General features: G+C 43.8%; 1 protein-coding gene across 2 annotated transcripts in view; it reads right to left on the bottom strand.

Moving 5' to 3' along the window:
* Nucleotides 1-17,654, bottom strand: part of CARMIL2 (capping protein regulator and myosin 1 linker 2) — a 121,605-nt gene that overhangs the window by 53,781 nt on the left and 50,170 nt on the right. For both annotated transcript variants that reach the window (XM_053449731.1, XM_053449732.1), the window contains exon 5: nucleotides 2,295-2,331. In XM_053449731.1, coding sequence (XP_053305706.1) covers nucleotides 2,295-2,331 — 37 coding nt within the window. The remainder of the gene's footprint in view (nucleotides 1-2,294; nucleotides 2,332-17,654) is intronic.

Raw genomic sequence — 17,654 nt, 5'->3', positions numbered from 1 at the left:
ATTATAAGACAAGGTTTTTTCCAGAGCAAATGCTCTGAAAAATACCCCTCGTCTTATAAACGGGGTCGTCTTATAATCAGACCTCAACTAGGTCTGACTATGAGACTAAGATCCAGATCCCCCGCAGTGATGCAGGGGGCCTGGATCCTCCTGCCCCCCCAACTTACCGTTTTTTCTGTGCTTAGTCCGGGCAGCGTGTAGAGCTCTACGTGATTCGCGTAGAGCTCTACACGCTGCCCGGAATATGCACCGGGCAGCATTTAGAGCTCTACGCGATTCACGTACACAACTTCCGCTGCAGCCGGGAGGAGGTGCGGTTAGCGGAGGGGGTTGTCTGCGTCCATCGCGCAGACCTTCCCCGGCTGTCAGAGATCACAGGGAACAGAGTGGCATATAGGGGTATAAGGCAATTCTGGAGACAGAGTGGCACATAGGGGGTCAAAAGACATATCATGGGGCACAGTGGCATTTAGAGGGTTAAAAGGCATATCATGGGGCACAGTGGCATATAGGGGGTTTAAGGCATTTCTGGGGCAGAGTGGCAAGCCAGGGGGCAGATGTGCATAACTGGGGGGGCAGGTTGAAAAAAAAAGGAAATAAAAACAAAATATTTTTCTCAATCATAGCTTTTATTAAAAAAAAATTGTTCACATAGTTTACATGAATTAACATTTACTGGTAAAACTTTTTTCCTATAGGGTCATCTTATATTCACGCTTTTTCTTTTTTTTCATAAATTAATATTCAGATTTTGGGGGGTCATCTTATAATCAGGGTCGTCTTATAATCAAGCAAATACGGTAGTTTCGGTTATACCCGGAAAATGTGAAAAGCCACGTATTTTATGGAGGGTTATGTATCTATATGTTTGTTATCGTGTGTACTGTAAAGATGGGGGAGAAGTGTTTAAAAGGTGATAGGTGATGTAACACTGTAGGTGTAATTTAATATCTTGAGCCTATGTATGTGAACCAGTTAAGGGTCAATAAAAGAGTCTTCATTGACCTCCTACGCATCACTTTGAGCGCAATCAACTGGCAGTACCATATAAAAATATCTGAGCCGCTATATCACACGCTCGCTCAAATGCGTCAAGGGATTACGCACATTTATAAAAACTAGTCAAACCCATAACCTGATCTTTAGAGCTGCCTAGAAACTGAGGCCCATCATGACAAGATCAATATAAGTTGAATTGCTAATGTTATATTTCTAAGGTCCCAGAAGGGTTTACCGTCTCCCTGTATTTGGAGAATGTGGTTATTTAGTTATGTCTATGATAAATCCAGGGTCACATTGGAGACCTTACATGTTCTAGGCGCTTGGTTTGGAGACTTTGGCCATAGAACACTCTTGGGTTAGGCTTTTTGGTGATATGTTCGCTGGCGAGGATGGTGCTTTTGGTGCAGTATGGACGATTTTGGTCATTCAGTTTTCGGGGGCAATGAGTCTTGTGGGATTTCCCCATCTGTTGCAGGATGTGTGCAGACAAATCCGCCATGAGAGACAAGTGGTGAAAAGCTAGAGGAATATTTTGCCACGCCTTTTTCATTATTTTGTCTATAACAGAAGAAATGTATTCTTAAAATGACGTCTCGTGGCATATCTTTTTTGGTAATCTTTGGCTGAGGGAGCCTGTGGATTTTGTCGATGCTGAATTCTTGATTTCCAGGTAAGTCTGGAATTTATGGTTGGAATGTACACTGGGGAGAGCATGCTACACGCTTGCCATTCAAGCCATACCCCCCCCATTCACCTAAGTTTTAGACCTAAAACAGATGATTGTTATAATGTCCTGATATGTAAAACCATAGAATTCAAACAGAGTGTACTGTATTTGCTCGACTATAAGAGGACCCTGAATAAGATGACCGCCCCCCAAATTTGACTATTAATTTACTGTATTGGCTGTACAGTGTATAGAAAAAAACAAAAACTGTCTGCGCTTCTCACCCTAATAAAGTTGACAACAAATATATAAACATAAATATAAATGAGAGGTTGGTGGGTGACCTTAAATCTGCTTTGGCCAATTCATATAACCAAAACCTCTCATTTATATTATGTTTATATACTGCCAACTATATTAGGGTGAGAAGCGCAGACAGTTTTTGTATTTTGTTCACATTAGATCAGCACGGATTTCAAGAAATTATTCATTATGTACGAAATCAAAAACCAATATAGTTTTTTATGTATTTTATTCTTTCCTCCTTAAATTAAATTATCTCGATAATCTACAATATTAGAAATGGCAAACTACTAGAAACATACACATTGTTCTGTACACTTACCTTCTGATCCAGCTTTTTTGATTTCACCATCTTTACTCTAGAAAAGAAGCATGAAAATGAATGTACTAAAGATCCATAAAAAGCCATATACATTTGATACCAGATAAGATCTACTTGTTTTATCTAGTGTTTTATCTAGTTTTTTCTTATGTAAAGAATAAATTGAGTTTGTTTTATAAAGCTGTTCTAGCTTACTTCACATTCCATCAATAGAAGAGAACTCTGAGATCTTGAAAGCTTATGTACCGTATTTTCCGGCGTATAAGACGACTGGGCGTATAAGATGACTGGGCGTATAAGACGACCCCCAACTTTTCCAGTTAAAATATAGAGTTTGGGCTATACTCGCCGTATAAGACTACCCCTCTCCCCAGTATACAACCAGCCAATCACGGCAAGCGATGTACCTTACTGGTGATTGGTTGGTTGTTGTATACAAAGCCTGCTTGGATTGGGTGGGTCAGCTCTCCCTAACATATGCCTGTCCACACACACATGTATAGACATACACTGCCCTCACACACCCCTTCCTTTACACGCATATACACGTACACACCAGCTTACAAACACACATATACACATACACTGCCCATACACAGACATATACATACATACACTGCCCTTACACACACACATATATATCTACACATACTAACATACGCCTGTCCATACATGCACATTTATACACTGCCCTCACCACACACCCCTGCCTTTACACACACTGCCACTCTGTGTGTGTGTCCCGAGATATGCTGCCACTCTGTCCCCCCCCGAGATATGCTGCCACTCTGCCCCCCCGAGATATGCTGCCACTCTTTGTCCCCCCCGAGATGTGATCCCCTCCCCTAGACTTACCAGTGCAGACTCCCAGAGTCCCGGGTGTCTTGCGGAGCCAGCAGGGGACATCTATTCTACGTTCTGCACTGGTAAGGAGGATTGTTAAAGCTTACCGCGCAGACGTTCACCGGTGAGCGTAAACAACCTCCGCTGCTGGCACATCTGCACGATGTGCTTTAACAATCTCCCTTGCCAGGACTCCCCCCGTGGGAATTCCCGGCAAGGGAGATTGTTTAAGCACACCGAGCAGACGTGCCGGCAGTGGGGGTTTACGCGCATCGCTGCTGGCGGTGAACGTCTGCGCGATGCGCTTAGACAACCTCCCGTGCGGGCACTCCCCCTGTGGAAAGTGCCGACAGGGGAGGCTGTCTGAGCGTATCGGAAGGTAAGGATGCAGGTCCCCTGCACCGCTGCGGGGGATCTGTATCCTAACTCTGCCAGACCTCGAACTCCCTAATGTTGGGCTAGTTAGAGGGAGGTCGTGATCTCCCCAACCAGCCCTGCTCATCGGGCGCCTGCTGATCAGGGCTAGTTGGGGAGATCACAATCTTGCACCCACCTCGGCACGGCCCATGAAGATCGTCCATGGGGAGGCAGCATCTCTGCTCGACCCTCCCCTAGAGATTTGTGATTCCCCAGTCCGTCTCGGTAAGTTTCAGTACCCAGCGTATAAGACGACCCCAGACTTTTGATTAGATTTTCACGGGTTAAAAAGTCGTCTTATACGCCGGAAAATACGGTAACTTTACATGCTTTTCTGTGTTGCCCTAATAAAATGTATTAGCTTCAACTATAAACACTATTAATACTTTATATTATTTATTTATATTATTTGTGTGTATATATATATATATATATATATATTTATGAATGAGTGAGCTATGCAAGATATTCACTTAAAGGTGACAATTGAGAATGAAAGGAGCAAAATATGAATATTACAGCAATAGTAATGGTGGAAACAGCATATCCAATTTCTCCTATTATTTCTCTATTCCTAAGACTAAGACTTACAATAAAGTGTCTCTCTAAACTACATTTATGAAACCAGGTGTATTTAAGTCCATTACTAAAAGTAAGTAAATAAAGTCTCCAGGCACTCGAGTCCCAGACCTCATTGTGAGGTCAAAACGTTGTTTTTTTTGTCTCAATAAATCTGCCTGACTTGGAACTCTTGAGTGCCTGGAGCCTTTATTTACCTACTGGATTTATTGGGGAACTGGCCCTCCCTGGCACAGTTAAGCACCTGGGTTCCCTTGGAGTGTACAGATTCCTCATTCTGGTTATTCATTACTAAAAGTAAAGCTGCACAAATTGCATTTTATATCCTAAAACCTAGACGCTACCATCTTGAAATTTTACAGTAACACTCTGCACACTGTGGGTGCTCATTGAATTATATATTTAGAGAGATAATCTTTCTGAAAGAAATAAAAAAAAATACAAACAGTAGAAGGAAGTATTTCAAAGAGGACAGATTCCAAACTAGTGGCTTGTGGCTCAGGTATGCTTATACAAAATGCTTAATCTCATTTCTTTAACCTCATTTCATGAACTATACGTTGGAGACTAAGCATTCCACTACTAATCCACTATGCTTCTCTTAAAGCTTTCTGGCACCTTTGGAACATGCATCGGCCCACATTTCAGTGGATCTATTTCATTGGATCTAGTAGTATGAAACATTCACATGACATTCACAAAAATCCATTTAAATTGGGCTTTTAGCTTTCATGCAAATAGAACCTTTTCACAAATATAGTAACCATCCTAGATTATGATTGAGTAAATCTTCACTTTGGTTATAGGGACGAGGAAATGGTTGAAGAAAACCGTCAGGCCGTCGCCTAGATGGATTATTGGCAGCGCACTTGACGGATGATATGACAAAAGCCCAATGTCCCTTCCCCAGTGTCGCCACCAAAATGGCCGAAAAATAAGGTCCTTGGTGCATTCCAGAATGGCCTGACGTTCATAAAGCATGCGTACTAGCAGAACTCGTAAATTAGAGGGAATGGACAGCTTGCCTGAAAGTAAGGATGCTGGAACCTGGGCGATACGGTGGTGTTCTATATTGTGGGTGGACTGCTGCAACTACGTTACTGGCCAGAATGATAGGTTCAGACTCATGACTCTCCTTTTCCAGTATAGCGTACATATGGGACAGGGAGACTGCCTTGGTATTTTTACAATACCAAGTCAGCACAAACTTACAATACTCGGCATTCTTACAATATCAAGTCAGCACAAACAGAAAACAGGAAAGGAAGAGAGTCTATCTGGCCTAGCGCTGACTGAGGCATTTGGTGGACTCAATGTATTGAAGATTCTTGTGATCCGTCAAAATTAGTGTAGGTACAGAGACCCCTTCTAACAGATGACGCCACTCCTCCAGGGCCAGGATGACTACCAAGAGCTTGTTGTTGCCTATATCCTAGTACCTTTCAGCCGAAGTAAAACGTCTTGAGAAATACCCACAAGGATGAAGAGGACCGCTGTAAGATGCCCATTGGGAAATTACTGCTCCAACCCTGGACTCAGAGGCATCCACCAAAACAAAGTGTAGTTGAGGGTCGGGATGTCTCAGCACATGAGCTGTGATAAACTTGTCCTTAAAAAAGGGAGAAGGTGACCACTCTGAGACATTGGCCCTCTTTTTGGTTAGGGCCATTAAAGGTACTCTTGGAGTAACTGTGGTAATTGACAAAACCCATAAACCTTTGAAGGGCCTTAAGGCCTACAGGCTGCGGCCAATTCTTGATGGCTTGTACCTTGGGTGTACCTCGGGTGTGGTGATGTATCCCAAAAAGGTCACCTTGTGAACCTCAAAGGCACACTTCTCAGCTTGGCATAAAGTCCATGTTGTCGAAGACGAGCTAAGACACAATGGACCTGCCTGCGGTGTGTAGGTAAGTCCGCCGTATAGATGAGGATGTTGTCCAGGTAAACAACGGCAAACTGCAAGAGGAAGTCTCTGAGGCAAACATTAATGAACTCCTGGAAGACCTCAGGGGTGTTGCACAACCCAAACGGCATCACTGTATATTCGTAGTATCCAGAACGTGTGTTGAACGTGGTCTTCCATTTGTCACCAGCACGGATACGAACTAAGTTGTAAGCCCCGCAGAGGTCCAGCTTAGTATAAATAGTAGCCCCACACAATATGTCAAACAGTCCGGATACGAATTACGTCTGGTGATCCTATTCAGTCATCTGTAGTCTATACAGGGGCGCAATTCGACATCATTCTTCCGGACAAAGAAAAATCTGGCGCCAGCTGGGGACGTCGACCAGCAAATAAACCCACGTTTCAGATTCCCCATGATATCTCCATAGCCTTGGTCTCCAGAATAGACAACTGATATACTTGACCTCTGGGTGGCATGGTACTAAGAAGAAGGTCAATAGGGCAGTCATTAGGTCTGTGCAGGGGCAACTTCTCTGCCTCCTTCTTGTCGAATACGTCTGCAAAGTCCTGGTATGGCATAGGTCAGTGTAGCTGTCGTCAGTGGCGTCTCCAGCTTTCATATTTAGGGGGGCACATGGGGGGCCAGGGACCAAAGTAGGGGGGCCAATTATAAAACGGTACATATACACTATATATATATATATATATATATATATATACACACACACGTTAGACGTGCATTTTTAACTACATAATATGTACTTATCTCTTTGAAGTAAAGACCGTGATTGAAATATGATTTCAAAATAACTGCTAAACTGGCAGTTATTTTTCATTCTTTAACCCCTTAAGGACCAGGGTGTGTTTTACCTTTTGTACCATTGGGACCGAGGCTGTTTTAACACTTTTGCGGTGTTCGTGTTTAGATGTAATTTTCTCTTCACTCATTTAGTGAACCCACACAAATTATATGTTGTTTTTTTCAGCACAAGAAGGGCTTTCTTCAGATACCATTGTTTTAATCATATTATCTAATTTCCCATAAAAAAAATAATAAAATATGATGAAAAATGTAAAAAAAAAACCACATTTTCTGACTTTTACTCTTTTACTCATCCAAAAAAGCTAATGAAAAAACCTACTAAATATATTCTACTATTTGTCCTGAGTTTAGAAATACCCAATGTTTTTATGTTTTTTTGCTTTTTTCTGCACATTATGGAGCATTAAGTACAAGTAGCATTTTGCTATTTCAAAACCATTTTTTCCAAATCTGGTAATTCTTCCCCCCCATGTGCCATTTCGGGTATCTTTGAAGCCGGCCAATGCAATTTACCCCATCAAATCATATATTTTTGAAAACTAGACACCCCAAGGTATTTCAAATGCTACAATTTTAACTCTTTCCATGCACTAATTCTACCATCAGCCTTTGTCAAACTTTGTGGTAGTAATTTATTTTGTGTTTTTTTATCGCTAAAATTGCTCTTCAGGTATGGATTTACAGCTCCTGGTATACATCACTTTCAAACAACACCCCAATATGTGTTCAGCAACATCTCCCGAGTACAGTGATACCCCTCATGCATGGGTTTGTTGGGTTGTTTGGGAGGTAAAACGCCACATTTAGGAAGTGCACATTTTTTAACTTGGAACTTTTACCTCTGGTCATTCTGCCCCCATGTCCTAATAGGACCATCTTTGAAGCCGGCTAATTCAATTTACCCCATCAAACCATATATTTTTGAAAACTAGACACCCCAAGGTATTTCAAATGCTAGTATTTTAACCCTTTCCATGCATGAGATTCTACCACCAGCCTTTGCCACACTTTGTGTTAGTATTTTTTTGGTATTTTTTTTTACACAAATTGTACTTTGGGTATACATTTATAGCTCCAGGTATACGTCACTATCAAACAACACCCTAATATGTGTTCAATAACATCTCTCGAGTACAGTGATACCACCCATGCATGGGTTTGACTGCTGTTTGGGGTTAAAAGGCCACATTTGGGAAGTGCGCTTTTTTTCCCCTATTTTGGTCAGTCTGTGCCTATGCCCTATCTTTGAGCCTGGCCACTACAATTTACCTCATAAAACCATATATTTTTGAAAACTAGACACCCCAAGGTACTTAAAATGGTAGTATTTAACCCTTTCCATGCATCAGATTCTACCACCAGCCTTTGCCACACTTTGTGGTAGTATTTTTTTTTGTATTTTTTTCACACAAATTGTACTTTGGGTATAAATTTATAGCTCTAGGTATACGTCACTATCAAACAACACCCTAATATGTGTTCAGGAACATCTCCCGAGTTCAGTCATACCCCACATGTATGGGTTTGTCTGGTGTTTGGGGTTAAAATGCCACATTTTGGAAGTGCGCTTTTTTTTCCCCCATTTCGGTCAGTCTGTGCCTATGCCCTATCTTTGAGCCCGGCCACTCCAATTTACCCCATCAAACCATTCATTTTTTTAAATTAGACACCCCTTGGGTATTTGAAATGCTTTTATTTAAATTTTTCCATGTCAGGATTTTTGGGAAGATACAGCGCTAATTTTAGCACTTGCTCATAATAATAAACTTTATTTTTTTATTTTATTTATTTTACTCTTTTTGGACTTTTTTTTTTACATTTTGCTGGAACTGGATAGTTCCTCTAAAGCATAATAATTTTTAAATGTTACCATGTTTTTTTTAAGCTTTTTCTTTTTTTCCTTTTTTTTTTTATATTTATTTATTTTTTTTTAAAATATTTTACTAATCACATAGTGATTAGAAAGCTGGGCTCCATTGACTTGTATGGTTGAATGCAGTACCTGTATTCAACCTGCAAGTGGAGCCAGAGTTCACTAGAGGGTCTGGAGACCGTCTAGCCAACTTTTAAAACTTTATTATTCTTTTTCCCGGGCCGCCGCCATCTTGCGGATGGCGAAGACAACGTGCAGCTGCGGCTGTGACCGCTCTCCGGAGCGGTCACAGCCCACCCAGAGGTAAGTGTTTGGTGTCGCTGGATGCCTCCTGATCGAGGCATTCCAGCGACACCATTGACGTTTAGGAGGTGATCGTTGATCGCCTCCTAAACGCTTTTAAAACGGGCGTCCGCCGCCATACAATGTATGGCGGCTGTTGACGCCCCGGGGAGGGGCCAGACATGGCCCATCATGCCGATCTCGGTGTTGCTGAATGCCTCGACATCGAGGCATTACAGCAACACCGTTTAAGCTTAGAAAGTGATCGTTGATCACTTTCTAAGCTTGTTTAAGTCCCATGACGTGTCAGGCACGTCATAGGTCGTTAAGTGACCGTTTTGCATGACGTTCCTGACCCGGCAATGGACGTTAAGGGGTTAATATTAAAGAATGACAATATATATAAATATAAGACCCTGCTGCCGATATATAGAAATATTACACCCTGCTTCCGATATATATTGATATTTGAGCCTGCTGCCAATATATCTACGAATATTAGCCCCTACTGCCAATATATATATTATTAGTCCCTGCAGCCTATATTAATATTAGCCCCTACTGCCGATATATATATATATAAATACTAGACCCTGCTGCCGATATATATTAATATTAGCCCCTGCTGCCGATATATATTAATATTAGACCCTGCTGCCGATATATATATATAGTATTTGTCCCTGCTGCCAATATATATATATATAAATATTTGCCCCTGCAGCCAATATATATAAATATTAGACCCTGCTGCCAATATATTTTATAGTGAAAAAATTGGACCCTACCCAAGCATTTCCTTGAGCCCCCGCTCAACGCTCCCTTGCATGCAATCACTCCCTCCGCTACCACACCAAATAAAAAAAATATTTGCCACACTGACTGCAGATCAGGGGAAGACCATGAGAGTCAGTCCTGCACCGTGACATTGAGACGTCCTCTCCGCTGTTATCATCCCCAGAGTCCCTTTGTCCCCTCATTCACTTAACCATACCACTCTTACTTACACCCTGTAGTTCAAGTATAGATCAAATAAACAACACATGGAAACAGCACATGCAACTGAATGAGATAAAAAACTTGTATTTGCAGGTATACATAAATAATGTATGGAAACATAGCATTGCAGGTATAAACCAACAGAACACACAAACCCAGCATTGCAGGTATATATCAACTGTAAATCACATGTAAACTCAGCACTGAAGGTATAGATCAAATAAACAATACATGGAAACAGCACTCCAGGTATAGATCAACTGAATAAGACATACAAATCCTATATTTGCAGGTAAACATAAATAAGGTATGGAAATATAGCCAATACAGACAAACAGAATGACCCAAAACCCAGCTTTGCAGGTATAAATCAATTGGAAATTACATATAAACTCTGCATTAAAGGTATAGATAAAACCCCCTAAATTACAGGCATAGATCACATGCCAAAGCCAGCCCTGGTGTCCACACTACCCACATAGAACCTGACCAGCACCCAAATTACACATTGTGTCAACTTTGTCCCCAAACAGCTGAACGTACGCCATGTTTGTCATATAAACACACTATCTGTGCCATCTTTGTCCCCATTGCCTAAACACCCTGCTTACACCATCTTCTTTTTTGACAAATCAATAATACACCTATGATTCAAACACATTAACAGTCACTCACTAATTCACACAATCATTTATTCTTTTTTTTTTTAAACTCAAATTCCGTTTATTGATGGTACAAGAAAAAAAAAAAAATTACATTGTCCACAGGTATGAACAGGAAACAATAGAGATACAAACTCTGACAGGTGTACAGAAATAAAAGCAATGCACACAAATGTTCAAAAAAGTACAGCGAGCAGGCACAACATGACCTGCACAGAAACGGGTACAGTGCGTATGCATGATAAACCTTCAGTAGGAATAGCGTACAGCCCCCATTGAAGTCAATACAAGAACCGTGGAGGATCGTAGTCTATGAAAATAACATGAGGTACCATCCAGAATAAAAACAAGTATTAAGTCCAGAACAGAAAAAAAAAAAGAACAAAAACAGAAACAAAAACAAAGACGCGTATCGCCGACTCATCAGGCAACCAGTTAGAGATCGAGCCTCAGAAGGCGAAAAAATTGGAGTATGGCACAGTAAGAGGGTGAATTTCTATGTAGAGAGGCCCAAAATTTTAGGGAACACAGGAGAGGATGTCAGATTCTTCCACCAAAACCACCTACTCTCATACTGGGAGGCCTTGCCCCTGGAACACCAAATCAATTCCTCCATATAGGAGACCCGTTGCATTCTAGTAACCCATGCCTGGATTGGAGGAGTGCACTGCTGCCTCCAGAAGCAGGGAATGACCGCTTTAGCAGCACTGAAAATATGGAACAACACCGAATGTTTATATTGAGCAATGGAAAGCTCGGTATGATGGAACAAAGCAGCTTCCGGGGCTAAGACATAATTCGGGTCACCAACTTCCCTAACAACCCGTTCAATAATGGTCCAATAGGGAGTCACAAGAGGGCACTCCCACCAAATATGGAGGAACGTACCCGGACCCGCCAGACACCTCCAACAAAGGTCAGGGACCTGAGGCAGAAAGCGATGCAGGTCATGCGGGACCCGGTACCACCTGACTAGGAGCTTATAGGAGGCCTCCTGAATCCTACTCGCCACTGCCCCCTTGTGAATCAAAAGAATAACCTTATCCCAGTTCACCGCGGAGGAGAGGCTGGGCAAGTCTGCTTCCCACAAAGCTAGAAAGTAAGGTTTAATCGCTACACGCGGCGCCAATAGCATAGCATACAATAGTGACATCAAGCGGGCTGGTTCCCGACCAGACGCACAGAGGGACTCAAATTCCGTTAAAGGTCTACGGAAATTGACATCCCGAGGGAGAGAGGTAGCAAAATGGACAAGTTGTGCATACAAAAAGGAATCTTGTGCCCGTGGGGGGGACATGCGAAGCAACTGCTGGAGAGGCGTCACACCATCCGATGAAACAAGATGATGAAACCGCAGGACACCTGAGGGCAAAGGGGACAACCGAGAAACCCCACGAGACACACATCCCGGGGAAAACGCGGGGTTGCCAGACAAAGGAAACAAAGGAGATGGGGAAGACGTTAATATCTGCAGAGCCATATATTTTTTAAGAATTTTAACCGTAGGGGAGACGGTGGTGTGCCTAAGAGAGGCAGCGCGTTTATGCAAATCAGGTAGCCAAGGATAAGCATAGATAGGGCAAGGGACCACAGCATTCTCAATCTCCACCCACTGTTTAGGGGCGAGAATCGACCACTCCACCACCCGGCGGAGATGAGCCGCATGATAGTAGAGTTCCAAGTCCGGAACCCCCAGTCCTCCATGCAGTTTGGGACGAGTTAGGTGATGGAAGCCCAATCGGGAGGAGCCCGAGGCCCAGATGTATTTAATCATTTATTCTTTCACACAAATTATTTACACATATTCGTTAATGCATCCACACATTAATCCATTTATTCTCTCTCTCATTCTGACTCTTTATTTCAATATTCATCCTACCCTTCTTTCTCCCTATCTAACCCCTCTCCCTCCCTCCCTACCACCTCGCCCTCCTTATCTACCCTATCTACCCCCTCTCCCTCCCAATCAATCCTATCTACCCCCTCTCCCTCCCAATCTATCCCATCTACCCCCTCTCCCTCCCAATCTATCCCATCTACCCCCTCTCCCTCCCAATCAATAGTATCTACCCCCCTCTCCCTCCCAATCAATCCTATCTACCCCCTCTCCCTCCCAATCAATCATATCTATCCCCCTCTGCCTCCCAATCAATCATATCTATCCCCCTCTCCCTCCCAATCAATCCTATCTACCCCCTCTCCCTCCCAATCAATCCTATCTACCCCCTCTCCCTCCCAATCAATCCTATCTACCCCCTCTCCCTCCCAATCAATCCTATCTACCCCCCTCTCCCCCCCAATCAATCCTATCTACCCCTCTCCCTCCCAATCAATCCTATCTAACCCCCTCTCCCTCCCAATCTATCCTATCTATCCCCTCTCCCTCCTATCTACCTCTTCTCACCCCCCCTTTGAAGTTCACTTACCTTGGGCTTGTAGAAGTCCAGAGGTGGGTGGTCTCTGTCTCCCTTGTTCTGCTGCAGTGTGCGCGGCTTCACTGCCGAGCGCCGGATATGACATCATATGCCGGCACTCGGCTTGAAATGCCGGCACTGCGACAAGGCAGAGGCCTCGCGGAGAAGACTGAGAGACGCCGAACGGTTGCTGAGAACTTATTCCTCAGCGACCGCTCGCCGCCTCTCTCTCTACTCCGGGTCTATTCAAAAAAAAAAAAAAAAGACGGCGTTTCAATTGGGGGGGCACACCTGAGGATGGAGAGGCCTGCCATCAATGGCCTCAAGGCGTATGGGAGTTCTTCTCGGGAGCGTGGGAATAAGGTGCTGCTTGCAGAAAGCAGAGTCGACAAAGTTACCTGCAGCCAGCTCCACAATCCATGAAAGCCTCTGTGAAAATTGACCCCGCAGACCAGGACAGACGAACAGGAATAATCATACGAGTGACGGGGGTATCAGGGGACAATCCTAGAACACAGGTGCGGGCATTTCCTGTTTTCTTAGGACAGGATCTTATTAAATGCCCAGCCGCTCCGCAGTATATACAAAGTCCCTTCTTTCTCCTTCTAGACCTCATCTGTTCAGTGAATCTGGTGGCTCCCAACTGCATGGGTTCCTCAGGGTTCTCTGAGTTTCTCTCTGTGATTGTCTTTCACAGAGAGGAAGATCAATCTGAGCCACAGACGTGATGACATTGTCCAGATCTGTAGGTAAGTCACTGGCAGCTATTTCATCCTTTAGGGTATCGGACAATACAAAAAGCAGCAATCAATGCCTCATTAGCCCAGTTCACCTCAGCTATCAATGTGCGGCATTCAATAGCATAGTCCACGAGGAGGTTGTTACGCTGCCAAATATTGAACAATGAGGAAGATGCAGTGAACTTCCTACCAGAACCATCACAAATTCAGAGTAGGAGTGAACCGCCTGAGCATTTCTCTCCCAGAGAGGCCCACGCCAAGGCCTTGTCTGTGAGAAGTAAAATTACATATCCCACGGAGATAACTTGAAGAAGATCTTAGATTGGTTTAGAAACCCATGACAAGCAGCAGGATCTCCCCAATAAAGTTGTGGTGGAGGTAGGTTTGTAGGAACGTCACCCATGGGGACAGGAGCTGGAGTAGGCGCTGCTGTAGGAGAAGAGGTCTGATGGCTAGCGATGATCCATCCCATCAATACGAGCCTCAAAAGACCCTTGTTTCCCACCGAAGCAGATCTCATTCTTGCCCTCTGATACTGTCACACACAGCAAGGTTGGAGACGCCGGAGTCAGGTAAAACCCAAGGATAGCAGTAACATGGTCAATCAAGCCGAGGACAGGATACCAGGAGACAGGATCAACGAATAACAAGCTGAGGTCAGGATACCGGAGAATCAGTGTAAACGAGGAAACAAGCCGAGGTCAAACGCGAAAGGACTGTCGAGGATAACGAAGCACTATAAGCACAGGCGACCATCAGAGAGCAAGGATCATAGGAAGCTGGGAGGTTTAAATAGGAACCAGAAAGAAGAGGCGTGGAATACATTTTGGTGCCAAAATTAGTGTAGACGTCCACCGGCTGCCAGAGAGTAGGATCCAGGTCCCTTGCAGCGCTGCGGGGGATGTTCCTCTCTAGCAGCCGGGGAATCTGCATGATGTGCGCTGACAACTTTCGCTACTGCTGGCCGGCACTTCAGCTGGGGCTTCTATGGTGGAGCACCGGCATGTCATGCAGACGCTCCGTTATAGAAGGCTTTGAGACAATAGAAGAACTTAAGACCTGGTGGGATATTGCGAGCCTGGAACATTACGTTAAGAATTATACCTAGAGGTCTTGGGATAAAAAATAAATCCACTGTTGCCTCTCTTGAGGCTCCGATGCTTCCACGAGCAGGGGAGCCGAGACGCAGCCCGCGCGTTCAGCCCCCTGCTTGTTCCGTTTGCAGGAGACACGCACAACTGCAAGGATCGAGGGATCAAGACAGAGCGTGCATCATGAGAGCTGTCTGCGAACGGCTATCTTATGAATAATCATGTTGATTCTTAAAGCTGTGATGGTGCCTTATTGCCTACACTAGCGCTTTGACTCTCTCTGTATTTATTGTTTCTCTGAATTCTGCTTGTTCCTGACTACCCGTTTTTTGCCGCCTGCCCAGACCCATGCTAGTGACCCTGACTATTCTTTTGCCTGATCCCTGAAATTACCATCTTGTTCCTGAACTATTGGGGATCCCTATGGTTAAGGGTTCTGCTGTCCGTACCTTCAGTCTCCGTTGAACTATACAGCAGTTCACCCAATGAGCTGGAGGAGCGATATCAGAAATGGTAATAATATTAGCTCCAATAGCGGTAATGTTTTTTTAACAGAATATAAAATATAAGAATTACAAGAAAACTGCCCCCAGAGAAAGAATATATTCTGATAATAGCGAATAGGAGAAATAAGGTCTCCTTCGGTATACCTGTCCATAACCATTTTGGTGCTCTGGATAATAGAACCATGCAGTACCCACCCATTCAGAGAGGTCTAAAATTACTACTGGTGATGAATCCAGTGCTGTGTCCCCTTTGTATTCTAAAAAAACCCCTCTTCTTCTTTAGACCAACCTTTTCGGGAAACGAAAACTACACCATCAATCAGAATTAATTGTTTCGGATTACGAGACAAACCAATGGTCAGATGTAGATCTGATGGTCAGAGGACGAGACATAATAAAAAGATCCAGAATTGCACCATAGAGGATCTCTAAGACCTGGGAATTTACAACCTATACAAACATATTCTAACAGTCAGTCAAATCACTGATTTGAGCAGGGTAGATCTTATTATCAACTTTAATAAATTTACCAGAAAAGTGGCAGAAAAGTGGCAGTAAAAAGATTTTTCCTAAAGGAGGAACAATTAGGTGTGAATAAGAAATTTATACCTATGAATTCCCAAGTCCCGATATGGGATATTAATAAGGTTGTGAATTCCCAGCATCTCGTACATTTCGCCAGTCTAAAAGAGAGAATGGTGATTCAAACAAATATGAGGCCGATCTCTAAATTTTTTTTAAATTTAAAAGGTTTTTATTCAGATCCATGTAACAAGATAAGATACAGTAATACAGTTGGACAGTGTAACAGTCGATATAAACACAAAGTGAATCAGCATAAGGTATACCTCCAGATGTAGAGTACAAGAGAATACAAGAGACTGCTCTGGGTAATGACAGCCTGCGAGGAGCAGACATGACGACGAAGCGTGCTGAGATACAGAGCATCAGACAATCTGGACCCGAAATGTTTTATGGTGTTTTAAACATAAATCATGTAAGTGTAGAACAACGTGTAATGTAAAGTGCCTAAATGTGGGAAAAGGCGAGGCAAAGTGAATATGCAAAGGCGTACAGGCGCTCCAAGTGTGTGTGATGCTTAATGAAAACAGTAACAAAATCAATAAACAAAAACAAACAATAAAAAGAAACAGCGAGGCATACAGTGTTGATAATGACAAGTGTAAAGAGTGGCGGCTTCCAGAAGTAACTTCCCGGACTGCAGACGATGAGGGGTACGGCCGTTACAGGAATAGTACATGAAACGTGCGGACCAGAAAGGGTAGATCAGCAACTCTCTATGGCAAGGAAGAGAGAGATGCTGGCCAGGCACGGTTCAAGGTAGTGACACGGAAACGGGGTAGTAACGATGTGTTTCCGACCCACGGGGCCTCTGGCAGAGTGTCCTCACAGCCCAGCCAGGGAGACCAAATCGATTGGTAGAGGAGGGGGGTGTGGGAGGAGTGGTGAGACATTTTTTCCATTATCCTATGTTTTTCTAAAGTGAGGAGAACCTCCACAAGTTGGGGTGAGGGGCTAGTCTTCCAGTGGCGTGCTATGCATAGCTTCGTGGCAAGGAAAAAGTGTATAACCAATTTGCGCACTGGACCAGGGGGGGGGATCAGGAAAGATGTGTAGCAGTGCGAGTTCGGGCAATGGGTCCAACCTAAGGTGGAGGACATAGCGTATGATGGAGAAAACTTGTTCCCATAAAGGGGATAGGACCGGGCAGGACCACCAGATGTGGAGCATAGGACCATCCTGACCACATCCCCTCCAGCAGCGTCTGGAATAGCCCTTGATCATATAGGAGAGTCTCACTGGGTCAGATACCATCTACAACTAACTTTCTTTTGGAGTTCCAAATGGTTCAGACAGTGGGACACCCCGCGCATCATAGCCTCAGATTCACACCACGAGTCTGAGGGGAAGGTTTGCCGTAGCTCTCTCTCCCAAGCTCGCATGTGGGGTATTTTGCGAGCGGAAAATTTGGAGATCAATAAGGAGTACCAGTGAGAGATTGCCCCCTTGACATCAGGGGCCTTACGAAACAAGGAGAGGATCGGATGGAACTCAAAGGGAGAGGGGCCACAGGGGAGACCACGGTAGACAATGCATGGCGAATTTGTAAATGCTTAAAGAAATCATGACGGGGAATGTGATGTGAAGATGTGAGGTGAGAGAAGGACACCTGGGTCCCCTCGTGATAAAGGTCTCCCAGGACC

Source organism: Spea bombifrons, chromosome 10, assembly GCF_027358695.1.
Source record: "Spea bombifrons isolate aSpeBom1 chromosome 10, aSpeBom1.2.pri, whole genome shotgun sequence".
NCBI classification, from domain to species: Eukaryota; Metazoa; Chordata; class Amphibia; order Anura; family Pelobatidae; genus Spea; species Spea bombifrons.
The sequence above is the reverse complement of the archived record's forward strand: the minus strand, read 5'-3'. Positions and strand labels throughout refer to the sequence as shown.